This window comes from Chiloscyllium punctatum, chromosome 24 (assembly GCF_047496795.1).
Source record: "Chiloscyllium punctatum isolate Juve2018m chromosome 24, sChiPun1.3, whole genome shotgun sequence".
In the NCBI taxonomy this organism is placed as follows: domain Eukaryota; kingdom Metazoa; phylum Chordata; class Chondrichthyes; order Orectolobiformes; family Hemiscylliidae; genus Chiloscyllium; species Chiloscyllium punctatum.
Window position 1 is genome coordinate 88,440,220 of NC_092762.1, and position 21,661 is coordinate 88,461,880.

General features: G+C 47.2%; 1 protein-coding gene across 1 annotated transcript; it reads left to right on the top strand.

The window, feature by feature from the left end:
* The first annotated feature begins 5,175 nt into the window (after window positions 1-5,175).
* LOC140494824 (ubiquitin-conjugating enzyme E2 R2-like) lies at window positions 5,176-14,767 on the top strand. The gene is made up of 5 exons (XM_072594477.1): window positions 5,176-5,611; window positions 7,092-7,178; window positions 7,361-7,458; window positions 7,617-7,751; window positions 12,338-14,767. Exons 1-5 carry the CDS (start codon window positions 5,435-5,437, stop codon window positions 12,552-12,554), a joined length of 714 nt encoding a protein of 237 aa, XP_072450578.1. The 5' UTR covers window positions 5,176-5,434; the 3' UTR covers window positions 12,555-14,767.
* Window positions 14,768-21,661: the final 6,894 nt, after the last annotated feature.

Genomic DNA, 21,661 nt, shown 5'->3' on the forward strand with positions numbered 1-21,661 from the left:
ACACCATTTCTTTTGATCTCTCTGCCTATAAATTCTGTGTGTGTGCTTCTTTCTCACTTCATCTGATGAAGGGGCAGTGCTCTGAAAGCTTGTAATTTCAAATAAACCTATTGGACAATAACCTGGTATCGTGAGACCTCTGACTTTGTCCACCCAAGTCCAACACAGATACCTCCACATCAGAACCAACACAGTATAGATTAGATTAGATTACTTACAGTGTGGAAACAGGCCCTTCGGCCCAACAAGTCCACACTGACCCGTCGAAGCGTATACCACCCAGACCCATACTCCTACATTTACCCCTTCACCTAACACTACAGACAATTTAGCATGGTCAATTCACCTAACCTGCACATTTTTGGATTGTGGGAGGAAACCGGAGGAAACCCACACAGACACGGGGAGAATGTGCAAACTCCACATGGAGAGTCGCCTGAGGCGGGAAACAATCTTCCAATGGTTCCCTACGCTCTGACACATATGGAGTTAGGTGACTGGTCTGAAAAGACTGTCTAAACTAGTCACTCTTTAAAAATGTATTTCATTAAAATGCCAATATTCTAAATCTCAAACTCAAAATGATATTAATACATAAACATATCAGGCATCTTTCACCACAGTAAAGTCCATCTCTGCACTCCCTCTATGGCAATATTATGTTTCCTGAAATAAGGAGACTAAATCTGCATTCAGTTTTCCCGGTCTAACCAAGCTTTCATAAAAGACCTCACCATCTTTTACTCAAATCCTCTTGCAGTATAGGCTCACATTCCGTTAGCTTTCTAGTTGCTCGCTGCATTTGCATGCTCGCCTTCACTGACTTATTCACGAGGTCATCTTTGTACATCTACGCTTTCCAATCTCTTACCATGTGTTTTTCCTACCAAGTGGATAACCTCACATTTTTCCACAGTATATTTGATTTGCAATCTTGTGGCCCACTGACTAATCCTTTCTAAATTCTTCTGAGAGAAAGTGAGGACTGCAGATGCTGGAGATCAGAGCTGAAAATGTGTTGCTGGAAAAGCGCAGCAGGTCAGGTAGCATCCAAGGAGCAGGAGAATCGACGTTTCGGGCATGACCCCTTCTTCAGGAAGCTTCTGAAGCTGCTCTACATCTTCCTCACAACATACATATTCACACTTAGCTTTGTATAATTCGCAAATTTGTAAATATTGTTTTAATCCCCATGTCCAAATCAGTGGTATATATTGTGAACAGCTAAGGCCCAAGTACTGATCCTTGTAGTAACTCACGAGTCACAGTCTACAAACGTGAGAAGGACCTACTTATTCCTACTTTGTTTTCTGGTTTTGGCCATTCATTAATCCATGACAGTACATTACCTCCTATGCCAATTTTAATTTTTGTAACCAGCATTCTGTTGGGGATTGTATCAAAAGACATTTGATAATCTTAAGCATGCAATGTCCATTGACTTTCTATCAATTTTGTGTGTAACGTCTTAAAACTGCAACAAGTTTGTCAAACTTGATTTCCCATTCGCAAATCCATGCTGACTGTCCAATCAGACCTTTATTAACCAGGTACCTCTTTATCCCATCCTTTATAATAAGTTCTAGTACTACTACTTAATGTAAAGTTGTTGGGTCTGTAATTCCCTGTTTTCTCTCTTGCTTCTTTTATAGAATCCCTGCAGTGTGCAAACAGGCCATATGGCCCAACAAGTCCACACCACACCTATTCCCCTAACCTATCACTGTACATTCCCCTGACTAATGCACCTAGCCTACACATCCCTGAACATAATGGGCAATTTAGCACATCCAGCTCACCTGACGTGCACATCTTTGGACTATGGGAGGAACCCACGCAGACACAGGGAGGATGTGCAAACTCCACACAGACAGTCGCACCCAGGCTGGGATTGAATCTGGGTCCCTGGCGCTACGAGGCAGCAGTGCTAACCACTGAGTCACCATGCCGACTAAATGGGTGAGATTCTTAATGAGTACTTTGCATTGGTATTTACCGAGGAGAGGGACATGGCGGATGTTGAGGTTACAGATAGATGTTTGATTTCTCTAGGTCAAGTTGGCATAAGGAAGGAGGAAGTGTTCAGTAATCTAAAAGGCATTAAGGTGGACAAGTCCCCAAGTCCAGATGGGATCTATCCCAGGTTACTGACGAAAGCGAGAGAGGAAATAGTTAGGGCCTTAGCAGATATCTTTGCAACATTCTTGAACACAGGTGAGGTCCCAGAGGACTGGAGAATTGCTAATGTTGTCCCCTTGTTTAAGAAGGGTATCAGGGATAACTCAGGTAATTATGGATAGGTGAGCCTGACGTCAGTGATAGGGAAGCTGCTGGAGAAGATACTAGAGATAGGATCTATTTACATTTGGAAGAAAATGGGCGTATCGGTGATTGGCAGCATGGTTTTGTGAAGGGAAGGTCATGTCTTACCAACTTAATGTGGGCGGCACGGTGGCACAGTGGTTAGCACTGCTGCCTCACAGCGCCTGAGACCTGGGTTCAATTCCTGCCTCAGACGACTGACTGTGTGGAGTTTGCACGTTCTCCCCGTGTCTGCGTGGGTTTCCTCCGGGTGCTCCGGTTTCCTCCCACAGTCCAAAAGATGTGCAGGGCCAGGTGAATCGGCCATGCTAAATTGCCCATAGTGTTAGGTAAGGGGTAAATGTAGATGTAGGGGTATGGGTGGGTTACGCTTCGGTGGGGCGGTGTGGACTTGTTGGGCCGAAGGGCCTGTTTCCACACTGTAAGTAATCTAATCTAATAAAATTCTTTGAGGAAGTGGTAAAGTTGATTGTGGGAAGGGCTGTAGATGTCATACACATGGATTTCAGTAAGGTGTTTTATGAGGTTCCTCATGGTAGGCTGATGGAGAATGTGAAGTTGCATGGGGTCCAGGGTGTATTTGTGGGATGGATAGAGAACTGGCTGGACAACAGGCGAAAGTACTAGTGGAAGGGAGTTCCTCAAAATGGAGAGCTGTGAGCAGTGGTGTTCCACAGGGATCTGTGTTGGGACCACTGTTGTTTGTGATATACATAAATGATGTGGAGGAAGGTATAGGTGGTCTGATTAGCAAGTTTCAGATGACAATAAGATTGATGAAGTAGCAGATAGTGAAGGGGACTTAGAGAATACAGCAGAATATAGATAGATTGGAGAGTTGGGCAGAGAAATAGCAGATGGAGTTCAGTCTGGGCAAATGCGAAGATCCAATTCAAGAGAGAACTAAATGGAAAAGTCCTGGAGAAAATTAATGCAGAGAAAGATCTGAGTGTTCAGGTCCATTATTCCCTGAAGGTGGCAATGCAGGTCGATAGAGTGGTCAAGATGGCATACGGCATGCTTTCCTTCACTGGACGGGGTATTGAGTATAAGAGTTGGCCGGTCATGTTACAACAGTGTAAGACTTTGGTTCAACCACAATTTGGAATACTGCGTACAGTTCTGGTCGTCACATTACAAAAAGGATATGGATGCTTTGGAGAGAGTGCAGGGGAGGTTCAAGAGGATGTTGCCTGATATGGAAGGCCTAGCTATGAAGAGAGGTTGAGTAGATTATGATTATTTTCATTAGAAAGACAGAGGTTGAGGGGGGGGACCTGATTGAGGTGTACAAAATCATGAGAGGTACAAAGTTAAAAATCACACAACACCAGGTTATAGTCCAACAGGTTTAATTGGAAGCACACTAGCTTTTGGAGCGTCGCTCCGAAAGCTAGTGTGCTTCCAATTAAACCTGTTGGACTATAACCTGGTGTTGTGTGATTTTTAACTTTGTACACCCCAGTCCAACACCAGCATCTCCAAATCATGAGAGGTACAGACAGGGTGGATAGCAAGAAGCTTTTTCCCAGAGTGGGGGACTCAATTACTAGAGGTCACGAGTTCAAAGTGAGAGGGGAAAAGTTTTAGGGAGATCTGCGTGAAAAGTTCTTTATGCAGAGGGTGGTGGGTGCCTGTTACGCATTGCCAGCGGAGGTGGTAGAGGCTGGCATGGTAGCATCATTTAAGATATATCTAGACAGATACAGGAATGGGCAGGGAGTAAAGGGATACAGATCCTTAGAAAATAGACGGCAGGTTTAGATAGAGGATCTGGATCGGCGCAGGCTTGGAGGACCGAAGGGCTTGTTCCTGTTCCTGTGGTCTAATTTTCTTTGTCCCTTCTTAAATAGTGGGGTAACGTTTGCTGCTTTCCAATCCACAAGAATTACAGTATTCCAGAATGTATAGAATTTTGAATATAATCAATGTGTCAGCCAGCTCTCTAAACACCTCCTTAATACACTTGGGTGAAGGCCATCAGTTCCTGAGGATTTATTAACCATCAGCCCCATTCTTGTTGGTAATACCAATTTCCTTCAACTCCTCATTCTCCCCCACATTTTTCAGCTGTTGCTACATAAAGTTAGGAATAAAATAGCTTGTCCTCTAGTTGGCTCCCCCAACATGCTGCTCTAGATAATCATTCCTAAAATAGAGTCTATACATTGTTCTCCTGATCTGAAATCCTCCTTTACTCATGTCCTTTACACACTGTTCTGTTCAGTGTGTCTCCAATGCCTTTTCCTCCTTATCTGTGCTTGTTAAACATCAAATGTTCTTGAATATTCAATTCCTACTCCTGGTCACCATGTACTTATTTATCTCTATTTGTGCCTTAAGATCACCTACCTTGTTGCTGTGTGCCTTCACAGTGTACCCAACTTTGTCTTTTAACAAGACTTGTTTTATCCACCCAATTCCAGTGCCTGCCTAGTAACTTATCTCTCTATTCTGTTGCTGAGATAAATTTAAGACTTGTGTAAAGTCGAGGACCTCTAGTTAGAGCCACTGTCGAATAACTTCTGGAAGTTCCAGTAAGTCAAGTCCATGGGTATTGCCATTCAGTCCAACGCCGTTGGGGGAATGGTCCACTGGCCGCGGCGGAGGACTACATCTCCCACAATGCCCAGTGCTCCATTATCACGTGATTCCTTTAGTTGCATTGCTGCCTTCCGATTGGTGAAGCTTGCTACCACTGCTCGTTGACTGGTGGCGCTTGTTGCTCCGGGTGCTGATTGGTTGAGAGCGGTACCGGTCCTTGATTGGACACATTGTGATTTGCTACTTTGTGGCGGCGCTGCGATTGGTCGGGGCCGGTGACGTGAGCGATTGTATCCAGAGCGCGGGGTCAGTGACTCGGAGCCGAGTCTCCGGCCACGGGCCACCCCACCCCCCACCCCGAGCCACAGCAGGAGATCCCCACCCCCCCCTCTCACCGCGGATACCCTTCCCGGATAGGCCCCGGACCTAGAGCGGATACCCCCCAGGACAGGCCCAAGACCCAGAGCGGAGACAACTCCGGACCGAACCCACAGTCAGTCGCGTCGCAGCCCGGCCCGGGGGCCCGGCTCCGGCTCCGGCTCCGGCTCCGGCCCCGGCCCCGGCGGCCATGGCTCACCAGCAGAGCAGCAGCTCCCAGAAGGCGCTGATGTTGGAGCTGAAGAGCCTCCAGGAGGAGCCGGTGGAGGGTTTCCGCATCACCCTGGTCGACGAGTCCGACCTCTACAACTGGGAAGTGGCGATCTTCGGGCCGCCCAACACTCACTACGAGGGCGGCTACTTCAAGGTGAGGCCGAGGCCTCGGGCCGGGCCGGGCCGGGCCGGGCCGGGCCGGGAGGGGAGGGTGGTAACGCTGACGGGTGTTTGGGGGGTGTTGGGAGGGGCCTGTGTTTTTAGTGACAGTTTGGGGGGGGGGGGTGGTTGGTGAAATGGTCCCTGGGGTTAAGGGGATAATTGTCCCCCAGATTTAGCTGGTGTTGGGCTGGGTGGGGGTGGGGGTATTTGTTCTCTCTCCAGCCCGGTTTGGTGCAGGATGTAGGGGGTTGGGTTTGGTGCTGATTTCGTACAGACATTTGGAACTCTGGGCCCCGAGTGTGAGCCGCCAATTGGAGATCCCTGGATCTATGGGGATCTATCTCCTCTTCTCTAGGCTGATTGAGATCTCCTTCGTGAGACACTGTGGTAGAGTTTTATAACATGGAGAGGCCGTGCAGTCCATTGTGTCTGTTCCGGGCATCAAGCATCTATCTACTGTGGCACTTCAAATAATTATTGAGCTACTCTTAAATGCTGTAATCATTCTTGGTTCTCACCCTTTAAGGCACTAAATTCCAGGTACATAACTCTTCTACAAATGAAAAAAAAATCTGATCTGGGTTGCAGTTCCTATTAACTAGTTAAAAGCAAATTACTGCAGATGCTGGAATCTGAAACCAAAAAGAGAAAATGCTGGAAAATCTCAGCAGGTCTGGCAGCATCTGTAAGGAGAGAAAAGAGCTGATGTTTCGAGTCTAACTAAGGGTCAGTTAGACTCAACGTTCAGCTCTTTTCTCTCCCTATAGATGCTGCCAGACCTGCTGAGATTTTTCCAGCATTTCCCCTATTAACTGGTTGCTTTGTCTTTGTTTCCAAGATTCTGCTTTTTGCGGCTTGTGATTGCTCTTTCTTCAGAATCTCCTGATATATAGTTTGTGCTTCTTCTGGTCCTGTTCATTACAGATTTCCATCTCTACCATCACCAACTGTTCAGAGTGAAATTCTGGAGTTCCCATCTGTCCCCCTTGAAAGACTCCTTTAAAGCTGACCTTATCTCTCCTGCACCCTCCTCCTTTGACCAAATTTCTGATCACCTGCCTTAATATCATGGCTTATGTCAAATTTTGTTTCATAATTGGATATGTTAAAGATGTTATAGAATACAAGTTGCTTTGCTTGGTTTCCAGTGTCAAGCCCACAATCATGTGTGAATTTACTCATCGGTGTCAGCACATATGGGGTAACTAAGTTTTTCTCAGGAAATTCGCAAGCTAACGTGGGTGGTGTTCTGTTTTTAAATTGGTTTAAGAATGAATATTGGTTCCAGGACATGAGGAAGAACTTATTTGTTTTACAGAAATGTACATAGGATTGTTTACAGCCAAAAGTGACAGATGAGTCTTTGAATATTTCATTAGAAAAGCAGCCCTTTTGGTGGTGGTGGGGGGGATCGATATTGGGATTTGGTGTCCCTTGCTTGCCTAAATGCTGCTATTTCTTTCCTCTCCCAGGCACAATTGACATTTCCTATGGATTATCCATACTCTCCACCCACATTCCGCTTCCTCACTAAGATGTGGCATCCCAATATCTATGAGGTAAGCTTAGCCTCTTTTTTTTTCTTTTGTGTGGGGTGCAGAAGAGTAAGTTCATGGGGCTGAGCAGTGCTTGAGCCCTCCACTGGGTGGGAGAAGTGTGGAGGGGCAGTGGGTCAGAGTCAGGAGCTTTGAGATTGTCCTGTGGGAATGGGTACTGAGGAAATCTTTCTCTCTCCCTGCAGAATGGGGATGTGTGTATTTCAATTTTGCATCCACCAGTCGATGACCCGCAGAGTGGAGAGCTCCCCTCTGAGAGATGGAATCCCACCCAAAATGTCAGGTACAAGCTCCATAAATCAGTGCAATTGTTTTCACAGGAGTCTGCTATAAGTTATGTTTTGTGTTGCTGCTTTGATGTGCTGTGTCTCCCCTCCCCTGTCTTACCTCTAATCTCCGGTTTTTGCCTGTGCTTAACACCCTCTTCCTGATTCACGACAGGACAATTCTCCTCAGTGTCATTTCACTGTTGAATGAACCAAACACGTTTTCTCCTGCTAATGTGGATGCTTCAGTGATGTTCAGGAAGTGGCGGGACAGTAAAGGAAAGGATCGAGAGTATGCAGAGATTATTAGGTGAGTCTAAGTCTGTCTAAAATCTGATGGATATGGGATATGATGGTGTGAGTTTCTGTGCTGTAGCAGGCTGTTGTTGTTAATGTGATGACCTGGAACTCTGCCTGGTGATATGTGGAGTTCCAAAAAAGGGGGAGATTGGCCAAAATGCTTCGCTATTGCACTTGGACCAAATCAGAGTCAGTGTTTCGGCTACTTCAGCTGAGATTGCTATCATCACTGCTACAAACTGGTACAATGAAGGATTGGAAGGAAATGGAGGTTGTGCTGGAGCTTGCGATGAGTTGTAGTCTGGGGGTAAGAAATTGGGACAAGGGCAGGAGCCAGAGTCAGGGCGATTGAGTGTACTGTAGTATATCAGGATATGACTGACTGATGGGGTCTCCTAGGGACCTGCATTAGATTTTTGTGGTTTTATAACTAGCTTGAATAAAGGAGGAGAATTTATGGCCAAGTTTGCTAAAGACACCAAGGTAGATGCCATGATAAAATAATTCAGATGCAGCAGGAAGATTTTGTTCTATTTGTTCAGGGCATGGAGTTGGAGTTGCTTCCAAAGATGGTCAGCCACAATCTTGTAAATAAATGTCCAACACAGACGTTTCACACACAATTGACCAATCGATTATATTGCTGTAGGTGTGGTGTCTTGGGTAAGGATGACCGCTTTCCATCCCTAAAGATCATTAGATGCTAACCTCCTTCCAGCCTTGGTCCAAATGTTAGCGTATTTTGAGAAAATGTGTAGGTCAGGTTGAGGTTCTGGATATAAGTTTGCTAGCTGAGCTGGAAGGTTCGTTGTCAGACGTTTCGTCACCACGCGTCTTCAGTGAGCCTTCAAATGAAGCACTGGTGGTGTAGCCTCCTTTCTGTTTATATAGTCAGAGATGTACAGCACGGAAACAGATCCTTCGGTCCAACCCGTCCATGCCGACCAGATATCCCAACCCAATCTAGTCCCACCTGCCAGCACCCGGCCCATATCCCTCCAAACCCTTCCTATTCATATACCCATCCAAATGCCTTTTAATGTTGCAATTGTAGCAGCATCCACCACTTCCTCTGGCAGCTCATTCCATACACGTACCACCCTCTGCGTGAAAAAGTAGCGTCGTAGGTCTCTTTTATAACTTTCTCCTCTCACCCTAAACCTATGCCCTCTAGTTCTGGACTTCCCCACCCCAGGGAAAAGACTTTGTCTATTTACCCTATCCGTGCCCCTCATCATTTTGTAAACCTCTGTAAGGTCACGCCTCAGCCTCCGCTCCAGGGAAAACAGCCCCAGCCTGTTCAGCCTCTCCCTGTAGCTCAGATCCTCCAACCCTGGCAACATCCTTGTAAATCTTTTCTGAACCCTTTCAGGTTTCACAACATCTTTCCGATTGGAAGGAGACCAGAATTGAACGCAATATTCCAACAGTGGCCTAACCAATGTCCTGTACAGCCACAACATGACCTCCCAACTCCTGTACTCAATACTCTGACCAATAAATGAAAGCATACGAAACACTTTCTTCACTATCCTATCTACCTGCGACTCCACTTTCAAGGAGCTATGAACCTGCACTCCAAGGTCTCTTTGTTCAGCAACACTCCCTAGGACCTTACTATTAAGTGTATAAGTCCTGCTAAGATTTGCTTTCCCAAAATGCAGCACCTCGCATTTATCTGAATTAAACTCCATCTGCCACTTCTCAGCCCATTGGCCCATCTGGTCCAGATCCTGTTGTAATCTGAGGTAACCCTCTTTGCTGTCCACTACACCTTCAGTTTTGGTGTCATCTGCAAACTTACTAACTTTACCTCTTACGCTCTCATCCAAATCATTTACATAAATGACAAAAAGTAGAGGGCCCAGCACCGATTCTTGTGGCACTCCACTGGTCACAGGCCTCCAGACTGAAAAATAATCCTCCACCACCACCCTCTGTCTTTTACCTTTGAGCCAGTTCTGTATCCAAATGGCTAGTTCTCCCTGTATTCCATGAGATCTAACCTTGCTAATCAGTCTCCCATGGGGAACCTTGTCGAACGCCTTACTGAAGTCCATATAGATCACATCTACTGCTCTGCCCTCATCAATCCTCTTTGTTACTTCTTCAAAAAACTCAATCAAGTTTGTGAGACATGATTTCCCACGCACAAAGCCATGTTGACTATCCCGAATCAGTCTTTGCCTGTCCAAATACATGTACATCCTGCCCCTCAGGATTCCCTCCAACAACTTGCCCACCATCAAGGTCAGGCTCACTGGTCCATAGTTCCCTGGCTTATCATTACCACCCTTCTTAAACAGTGGCACCACGTTTGCCAAACTCCAGTCTTCTGGCACCTCCCCTGTGACTATTGATGTTACAAATATCTCAGCAAGAGGCCCAGCAATCACTTCCCTAGCTTCCCACAGAGTTCTAGGGTACACCTGATCAGGTCCTGGAGATTTATCCACTTTTAACCATTTCAAGACATCCAGCACTTCCTCCTCTGTAATCTGGACATTTTGCAAGATGTCACCTTCTATTTCCCTACAGTCTATATCTTCCATATCCTTTTCCACAGTAAATACTGATGCAAAATATTCATTTAGTATCTCCCCCATTTTCTGCGTCTCCACACAAAGGCCGCCTTGCTGATCTTTGAGGGGCCCTATTCTCTCCCTAGTTACCCTTTTGTCCTTAATACATTTGTAAAAACCCTTTGGATTCTCCTTAATTCTATTTTCCAAAGCTATCTCATGTCCCCATTTTTCCTTCCTGATTTCCCTCTTAAGTATACTCCTACTTCCTTTATACTCTTGTAAGGATTCGCTTGATCTATCCTGTCTATACCTGACATAATTTGGAGATGCTGGTGTTGGACTCGGATGTACAAAGTTAAAAATCACACAACACCAGGTTATAGTCCAACAGGTTTAATTGGAAGCACACTAGCTTTCGGAGCGATGATCCTTCAAATTTCCCTGCCAGTATATGTTTGGGTCCCCTTAGTTTCAAACATCTACTGCCCCTTTGTATATTTTCAAGATGTGTGCAAGTGATCCCTTCACAAGCATGCAAATCTTCTGATGTCAGGTGGGGTTTAAATACAGGATCACTCATTTATTCTTTCACTGAATGTTTTAGGAATTTTGTCTTCCTGGGAAAAGTGAGAGATCTTTCCAGGTGTATCTTTACAAATTTTGTTGGGAAGCTAGCATTGTGAATTGTTTAACTGTGAGAATTTGAGTTGGAGTGGCAGGTTTGTACTAGGGTTCAGTAAATAAATAGTTTCCTTGAATTTTGCCAAGTCAATTTCAGAATCCATCATCAGTGAAAACCATTTCCTAATGATCAGTCTTATTCCATAAAGTCGTCTCTGTTTAGCATTTGAGTTTGAGTGCAACATTCAAACAACTACTCCTTTTTGATTCTGATGGTGTGACCATGAGAATTCTGGTTGAATTTGAAGTGTTTGCACTGCTGTTAACATGAGACAATGCATTCTAGAGAAGTTTTTGTCTGTTATTTGACTAGTGAACCACTTTAATCTTGCCTTTTCCTTTGAGTCATCTCGATTCCATCCCTGTCTCCAGTTGCGGTGGAGTGAGGATCACTTTTTCTCTTTTGGTTTCCTTTGACCTTTCTGTCATCTTTTTTGGCTTCACTTCCCTCCTCTGTCCTGTATCACATATCAGTGGCCCTGTCAGCCGATGTGTTTCTGAGAGTGACAGGGACCACCCAACAGATGTATGTCGACCGCATCAACCCTTGATCTAAGTAGGATTTAGATGTACACCTTGGTATAAGTGCACAGGGCTATGGACCAAGTGCTGGACAATGGGATCAGAACAGATAGGTGGCTTTTGACTCATGCAGGCTCTATGGGCCTAATGCAGTTTTTCTCTGCTGTTGACCTCTGATTCAGACGTGACACGTAAACTTATGAATCAGAGCCATCCAGTGGATTTTTATTATTAACTGGGGAGTAAACATTGTTCAGGTACCAGGGAGCCAGCCCCTGTTTTTCTTTCGAAAAGATCTGAGTGGCAGAACTGTGTTCACCCAGAAGAGCAGGAGGGACAACTGTGAATTGCCTGTTTCAAATGATGGTACTTTCTTGATGGTGCCCCACTGAGTGTACTCAGACCTGTCCTGTGCCTGTTCCTCAATCAACATGGATTTCTGACAATGATACCAGACTGACCACTCAGGGAGACTGAGCGGATGGAAGTAGCTTGTTCTGGATGATGTGTGACAGGTGGAGGTTTTGGCATTGGCCCTTTCACATTAGCCACTTTTGCAGGAAGGCAGAACTAGAGGGTCAGAAATGTAATTCAGGAGAAACCTCTTCACTTGGCAAGTGGGCTATTGTGGGATTCACTCACACGGGGTTTAGCTGAGGGAATGCTGCCAATAAACTTAAGGAGAGGCTGGATTGATATAGGAAAAGTCAATTGGAAGGATCTGCTGATGGGGTGACATGAAAAAGGGGAGGGAGGAAGCCGATGGGCTGAATGGTCTGCGTATGGCTTTCCTGGTAAATTCTGTTGAAGCTTCGCTCGTCTGAATCTTCACTGAATCTGGACAACCTTTTTTTTTTATCTTTCTCAGAAAACAGGTTTTAGCCACCAAGGCAGAAGCAGATAAAGATGGTGTGAAGGTACCAACCACTTTGGCGGAATATTGTGTCAAGACGAAAGCCCCTCCACATGACAATAGTTCGGACTTGCTGTATGATGACCTGTACGACGATGATATGGATGATGAAGATGATGGTGATGCTGATTACTATGATGACGATGACGACTCAGGAAATGAAGAATCATGACCATCATCGGGCAGGAGGGAGGTGACCAGCTGACCCCCTCCTCCCTGCTCCCCCCTCCCCTCCCCCTCTCCCTCCCCTCCAGGGGCTTAATGGCTGCCCTTGCTCTGAGCCTGAGACCAGGCTGCATTGCAATATTTGTTGTCCCTCCCACCCCTTCTCTTCAGTCAATATATTTGGGGTCTGTCACGTCACTGCTGTTCCAAAATAAACTGTTTCCTGGCTGGGAGGGGGAGAAGAGGGGATTGGTTATTTTTGGTTGAGGGGTGGGTGGGAGGGAGGGAGGGGCTGGTTTGTATTCTCGTTTCCGGCGCTGTCTGTTTTTGAAGCCAATGGTGAAAGGTTTATGGGGGGTGTGCTGCATCGCTCCATGTAACTTGCTGATAAAGATTTGCCTCTGATGATACTAACTTTCTACCTGATAGTCTGGCCCTTTCTTCCCCTCACGTCTGTCCTGGAGTGGAGACTGTCCACTCTAGCCGCTGCTGCCAAATCACTGTCCCAGAAGCTTTCCATTCTGATCCTATTTGTGTTGAGTACCACTCTCTCTCTGAGTTGTTTGCTGTCTCCAGCTGCAGTCGTGTAACTCTGCCCCTGAGTAAAGTTGAATGACCTTTCGCCAAGCCCTGGCTTCATTTCCTTGGGAGAGTATGAATTACAGGTGGCAGAGGATAGAGATCCTTTCTCTCTGGGATGATCCTATGCACCCCCTACCCTAGCCCTGTCTGCAGCTTGAAGCTTCCCTGCCACTGCCCACCTGTTAATCTGTCGGGGCTGGTTCATGTTGATTTTGGAGGCCTGGGTCTAAGGGCTGCTTCAGCAACATGCCGCTGAGTCTGCACACTCTGATCTTGTTGCACAATCTGTCCCATAATGCTGCTGTGCTGACAGCTTTGCTTCCATTCTGTCACAGGGTTGAAGTTGATGTATTAATGATGGGGACATTGTGAGATGAAAGTTTTAAAAGGATGTTTTTTTTTGGTTAAACCAATGCCCTTGAATTGACGCTGTCCTGACATTAGCAACTCTGAGCCGCAACTCTCAATAAATTCCTCTCTCTGGAAGTGATGATAAGGGGGAACAGGGAGAATGCCAGTCCTGAGTCAGCCCAGGCCAGAGGATGAATTAATTCACAGTAATTCAGTTTTGGGTTTGTTTTGCCTCTGACAATGATGGCTCCAGGTTCAAATTCAGTGTCACAGAAGAGAGGGATTCCTGTGCAGCCTGAAAACAGGCCTTGTTGCCGAAACACAAACTTCCTGACTTGGAAATTGAAGAATTAAGACCTGACTATTTCCATCATAATTCATTTTCAGAAGAATTTCTAAAACTGCATTGCGGGATCAGCCTAAATCCTGATTCTCCACTTGAGTGACTGATCATTCTATTTGTGCATAGAATGTCTAGGGCAATGTCTTCACACTGATTAAAATTGCAGTGTGAGTCAGCCTCTTCAGGAGAGGTAGGGGAGCCTGTACCCCATGGAGAGTCACCATCTCTGGGAGGGAAATCTGCAGTTGTGGTTTTCTGTCCTGGGATGTCTGACCAGGCTCTGAGCTGGTGGGGGGTGGGCCGACAGTCATTCAGTGGTGTCCTGAACTGGGATGTGAGCAATATTCCTCCAATCTGATTTGGATAATTGATCTCCATGTGTAACATTGAGCTCTTTGAGAGCGCATTGTGAAAGGTCCCTTTTTGCTATGTGGTGATCGGTTATCTAATAGCAAACTTTGGAGCCTTTCCTGATGCCAGGATCGGGTTTCTGCACCTCCGGCTGCTGACTGTTCAAACCCATAGCCCCCCCCTGCAGAGAAAGGGAGCGAGGTGGACCCTGGGCATCTGACTCTGGCTGCAGGGAACGGTTGTACGTCCCAGTGTCCCACTTGCAATCTTTGCTTGGAGGTTTTGTTTAGGATTGCAATTCCCTCGTACCCAAAACCCTTGGTCTGCAATGAGCTTTGCTCTGGGATTACTCTGACTACCCAGGTGAGTGCGAGTCTCAGGTGAGGGACTTCCTTTTGACCTCAAGTAGCTGCTGTTCTTCCTGATGGCAGGCAGCTCGAAGCTAACCTCAATCTGAAACAGGAGGGATATTTATCAACGAGCCCCCGTGAACAGTGGCTTTTGTCCATGTTTGCTGCAGCCGGGAGTTAGCAGTATTTTGATTTTTAGTCGTTATTTCTTTGTTTCAAAATTGAATAAAGGACTTTTCAGGAGCCTGTCTGTGTTTGTGTCACTGTGAAGCTATTTCTGACTTGCCCTCAGTATTGGGTGTAATCTGTGTCCTCTTTTCCCCCCCCCCCCCCCACCCCACTACTGGGCTCCTGCCGAAACAGCTGCTGTCGTGGAAGCCTCTGGGTGATTGGAACAATTGCTGGAGCCAAACCAGGCTTGTTTATGCAAAGCTTAACATCTGAAGTGTAGTTTTATTTGGCTGTCTCTGAAGCCTGGATTAGCTTTTACCCAACCTCTTCCGGTCCCCAAGATTGTATTCAAACTGAAGGGAGGTGAAGTATTTAACAAGTGGGACTGGGGGTGTGTCAGGCTCCTGCTGGGTGCCTCCCTGGGACAGCAGACATGGCCCTGTATGAGAACACTCTGAAATTCATTGTAAGAATGTGCCTTCAATACGCTGCAGGAATTGCTTTGCATTTCTTTGTGTGCACTCTCAATGTCCTGAGTCACTTTAGGGCATGGCAAGGTCCTACAGAAAGCCAATGAATGAGGTAATGATGGATCTTGATGTTTCTGGCAGGACTTCACAAAGTGTGGTCATAAGGCAGCAATGGTCACCATGGAATCCCATGTTGTCTCTGTGTCCTCCACTCATAGATTGACTCAGCACTGATTGCAGACTACAATCCATAAATAGTGAATCAGAAACCTGAGCAAAGCCACTGCAGCAGAGCACTGATCCACCGATTACAGCTTTTGTGCTTAAAAAGCTTGGGATTGGACTGGAATTAATTACCAGCAGATACCTGTTTTGATTCCACCATTCTCTCTCTGGATTGTAGAATAGGTCCCCTTCCACCACCACCAACCACCCCACCCCCCCCCCCCCAAAAAAATACAATTAAAGCAATGTGTTTTGTGCGTACTTGGGGAGATGATGGCAGGGCAAAATTGGCAGTGCCTATACTTGGTAGCAATTTAAATCTTTTGAGGACCAGGCACCAGTCAATACCACCCACGTGACTAAAGTCACCTTCATTCAATGGAGGTGGATTCAAGAGAGAGTCAGTTCAAAAGGAAGAACTCGCAGGCTTACAGGCAGCAAGAGGAAAGCACCAAACGAGTTGCTTATTTACCAGTACTGTACAATTCCGATCCAGTCACGCCTAGCGTAAGGGCACAAACCCTTGAATATTGTACATTTTATCAGTAAGTTTATAGGTGACACTAAAATTGGTGATGTGTTAAATAGCAAGATGGAAAACCTTGGTTTATGGGACAAATATGGACGGGCTCGTCGGACGGGCAAAGCAATGGGAAATGGAACTTACTCCTGGAAAATGTGAGGTGATGCATTTTGGGAGGAGTGACAGGGTAAGGTAATATATGAAACATTGTGGGACCCAAGGAATTAGAGAGAATCAGAGGGACTTGGTGTGCATGACCATAAATCATTGCAGGCGACAGGACATGTGGAAAGGATGGTTAAGAGGGCGTATGGGACATTTGCCTTTTACTATTATTCAAGGTGTTGGATACAAAATAAAGGAAGTTATGACAGAGCTGTGTACAGCTTTAGGTCCCCAGCTGGAGTACAGTACACAGTTCTGGTCACCCTTCTGTAGGAAAGATATGGTTCCACTGGAGGGTGAAGAGGAAATTCGCCTGCATGCTGTCTCGGCTGAAGCGATTCAGCTCTGAAGAGTGACTAGAGAGACTGGGGAAGTTTTCCTTGGAGCAGGGAAAGCTCACGTGGAATTTGATTGAGATCCACAAAATTATAAAGAGTTTAAAGTAAAGGGCAAGAAGTTTAGAGGGAATTTAAGGAAGCTATGTCTAGGAAGGATGTGCTAGCTTTGGAGGGGCTCCTGAGGAGATTGACAAGAATGATCCTAGAGATAAAGGACTTTCATATGAGAAGCAGTTAAGGACTCTGGGTCTGTATTTAATGGATTTTAGAAGGATGATTGGGGATTGAAACTTAGAGAATCCTGACAGGCCTGGATTGAGTGGGGTAGAGAAATGTTTTCACTAATAAGGGAGACTAGGAGCAAGGGCACAGCCTCAGAGTGAAGGGACAACCCTTTAGAGTTGAGGAATTTCTTCAGTGAAATTCATTGCTGCAGTGGACTGTGGAGGCCAGGCCATTGTGTGTATTTAAGACAGAAACACCCCAGGATTCGTCAGGGGATCAAAGGTAACGGTGAAAAGGCAGGAGGATGGGGTTGAGAAATGTTGAGCTCACTGCCTTTATTCCTGATGAAGGGCTTTTGCCCGAAACGTCGATTTCGAAGCTCCTTGGATGCTGCCTGAACTGCTGTGCTCTTCCAGCACCACTAATCCAGTATTTGGTTTCCAGCATCTGCAGTCATTGATTTTACCAAATGGCAGAGCAGCCCCGGTGGGTCGGACGGCTTAATTCTGCTCCTTATTATGAAAGTCTAATCCCTTGTATTTTTATTTGATCCCCTGGCTCGATGGTAACAAATGTGTGGGGGATATGCCAGGCCATGAGGTTACAGACTGTGCTGGAGTACAGTTCAGCTGCTGTTGATGGTCCACAGTGCCTCATGGATGCTCTGTCTTCAGTTGCTAGACCTGCTGAAGTCATTTAGCACCGTGATAGTGCCATACAATACAATGGAGAATATCATCAAAGTGAATCCAAGACTTCACCCCACGAGGATTGTGTGGTGGTCACTCTTACTGATACGAGGAGATAATGAGAACTGCAGATGCTGGAGATCAGAGTGGAGATTGTGGTGCTGGAAAAGCCCAGCAGGTTCGGCAGCTTCCGAGGAGCAGGAGAATCAACGTTTCGGGCATAAGCTCTTCATCAGGAATCATCAGGAACAAGCCTCATTCCTGATGGAAAGCTTATATTCGAAGCGTTGATTCTCCTGCTTCTCAGAGGCTGCCTGATGTGCTGTGCTTTTCCAGCACCATACTCTGATACTGTCATGGACAGATGCATCTGCAACTGGAAGATTGGTGAGGATTAGGTCAAGTATGATTTTCCACCTTCTTGGCACCCCCACCACCTGCTGCAGACCCAGTTTAGCAGCGATGTCCTTTAAGACCTGACCAGCTCAATCAGTAATACTGCTGCTGAGCCACTCTTGGTGGATATTGGAATACTCCACCCAGAGTACATCCTCAGTGCTTCCTCTAAGTGTTGTTCAACAAAGTGGAGGAGTACTGATTCATCAGCTAAGGGAGAACGGTGAGTGGTAATCAGTACCATGCCCATGTTTAACCTGGTCCCATGAAACTTCATTGTGTCAGGTCAATGTTGCAGACTTCTCAGGCAACTCTCTCCCAACTGTGCCCAACCCCCACTGGGTCTGTCCTGCTGGTGGGACAGGACATATCCAAGGATGGGCCTTTTTATGGTACACAAGGATGGTTTACTTTATTTCTGGTGTTATAGTTGGTGAAAACAGTCTGTCACACATACACACACACACACACACACACACACACACACACACACACACACACACACAGACTCTCACTGGGGTACGGGTCACACAGACACTGACTCTCACTGGGGTACGGGTCACACAGACACTGACTCTCACTGGGGTACGGGTCACACAGACACTGACTCTCACTGGGGTACAGGTCATACAGACACTGACTCTCACTGGGGTACAGGTCACACACACTGACTCACTGGGGTACAAGTCTCACACAGACACTGACTCTCACTGGGGTATGGGTCACACAGACACTGACTCTCACTGGGGTACGGGTCACACACACGCTGACTCGCACTGGGGTATGGGTCACACACACAAACACACACACAGACTCTCACTGGGGTACGGGGGACACACACACACAGACTCTCACTGGGGTACGGGGGACACACACACACTGACTCTCATTGGGGTACGGGTCACACACACAATGACTCTTACTAGGTTACATGTCACACACACACTGACTCTCACTGGGGTATGGGTGTGTGTGTCTCTCTCTCTCTCTCTCTCACACTCACACTGACTCTTACTGGGGTTCGGGACACACACTGACTCTCACTGGGGTTTGGGGGACACACACACACACTGACTCTCACTGGGGTTCGGGACACACACACACAGACTCTCACTGGGGTACGGGACACACACACACACACTGACTCTCACTGGAGTTCGGGACACACACACACACACACACAGACTCTTACTGGGGTTTGGGACACACACACACTGACTCTCACTGGGGTTCGGGGGACACACACACACACTGACTCTCACTGGGGTTCGGGACACACACACACTGACTCTCACTGGGGTTCGGGGGACACACACACACACTGACTCTCACTGGGGTTCGGGACACACACACACACACTGACTCTCACTGGGGTTCGGGGGACACACACACACACTGACTCTCACTGGGGTTCGGGGGACACACACACACACAGACTCTCACTGGGGTTCGGGGGACACACACACACACAGACTCTCACTGGGGTACGGGACACACACACACTGACTCTCACTGGGGTACGGGACACACACACACACACAGACTCTTACTGGGGTTTGGGACACACACACACTGACTCTCACTGGGGTACGGGACACACACACACACACTGACTCTCACTGGGGTACGGGACACACACACACTGACTCTCACTGGGGTTCGGGACACACACACACTGACTCCCACTGGGGTACGGGACACACACACACTGACTCTTACTGGGGTACTTCTCACTGGGGTTCGGGTGTGTCTCTCTCTCACACACACACACACACACAGATACTCACTGGGGTTCGGGACACACACACACAGACTCTCACTGGGGTACGGGACACACACACACTGACTCCCACTGGGGTACGGGACACACACACACTGACTCTTACTGGGGTACTTCTCACTGGGGTTCGGGTGTGTCTCTCTCTCACACACACACACACACATACTCACTGGGATTCGGGACACACACACAGACTTTCACTGGGGTTCGGGACACACACACAGACTCTCACTGGGGTTCGGGACACACACACTCTGACTCTCACTGGGGTTCGGGACACACACACACACACACACACACACACACACACACACTGACTCTCACTGGGGTACGGGTCACACACACACACTCACTGAACCTCACTGGGGTACGGGTGACACACACACACACACACTGAACCTCACGGGTACGGGTCTCACACACTCATTGAATCTCACTGGGGTGCAGGTCACACAGACACTGAATCTCACTGGGGTACAGGTCACACACAGACACACACACAATGAATCTCACTGGGGTATGGGTCTCTCACACACGCACCTTGACACTCACTTTGGTACAGGCTCCCCCCCACACACTTACTCTCACTTGGATATGGGACACATACACACACACGCTGACTCTCACTGGGGTATGGGTCACACACACACACACACACACTGACTCACTGGGGTACAAATCTCACACATACACTGACTCTCACTGGGGTACGGGTCATACAGACACACACACACACACACATTGACTCTTACTGGGGTCCGGGTCACACACACACTGACTCTCACTAGGGTACGGGTCTCACACAGACATACACTGACTCTCACTGGGGTACGGGTCTCTCACACACACACACTGGGGTACGGGTCACACACTGACTCGCACTGGGGTACGGGTCACACACACACGCTCACTGAACCTCACTGAGGTGCAGGTCACACAGACACTGACTCTCACTGGGGTACAGGTCACACACAGACACACACACAATGAATCTCACTGGGGTATGGGTCTCTCACACACGCACCTTGACACTCACTTTGGTACAGGCTCCCCCACACTCAGACTCTCACTGGGGTACAGGTCACACACACACACAGACTCTCACTGGGGTATGGGTCTCACACTCTCTCTCTCACACACACACACACTCTCACTGGGGTTCGGGACACACACTGACTCTCACTGGGGTACACACACACACACACAGACTCTCACTGGGGCACGGGCTCCCACACACACACACACTTACTCTCACTGGGGTACACACTCCCACACACTGACTCTCACTGGGGTATGGGTCACACACACACAAACCAGGAGAAACTGAGGACTGCAGGTGCGGGAGATCAGAGTGGAGAGTGTGGTGCTGGGAAAATACAGCAGGTCAGGCAGCATCTGAGGAGGAAGAGAGTCCACGTTTTGCAATCAGCCCTTTTGGGCAAGATTCATGATAAAAGGCTTATGACAAAACGTTGATTCTCCTGCTCCTCGGATGCCGCCTGACCTGCTGTGCTTTTCCAGCACCACACTCTCAACACACCCTAACCAACACTGTCTGATTGATAGGTGTTAAAGGTTCGCATTTGAGCACAGAGAATAAGTGCTGCTATGTGAAATTATAGGACAAGTCCTTGTCCGACACCTTTATGAACATGGGAACAGGAGTAGGTCATGCAGCCCCTCAGGCCTGTTCTGCTGCTGCTGCGTCTTCAGGAGTTAATCATGGTTGATATTTAGCCTAACTCTATATTAGATTAGATTCCCTCCAATATGGAAACAGGCCCTTCAGCCCAACCAGTCCACACCGACCCTACAAAGAGTAACCCACCCAGACCCATTCCCCTACCCTAGAATTATCCATGACTAATGCACCCAACCTACACATCCTGAACGCTATGGGTAACGTGGCATAGCCAATCCACCCTAACCTACACATTTCTCAATACTATGGGTAATTTGGCAGCATCGCTAACCACTGAGCCACTACATTTCTGTAATGCTAGTCACACTATAAAAACTGTCAGTAACTGCAGCTTGGGGAAGAGAATCCTTGACTGAACTGAGTAGAGTGTCCGTTCTGTACCAGTCCGGTCTGTTTCTCTTCCCCACAATATCCGTGAGAAATAAACCAGCGTTCATTAATTTCACAAGATCT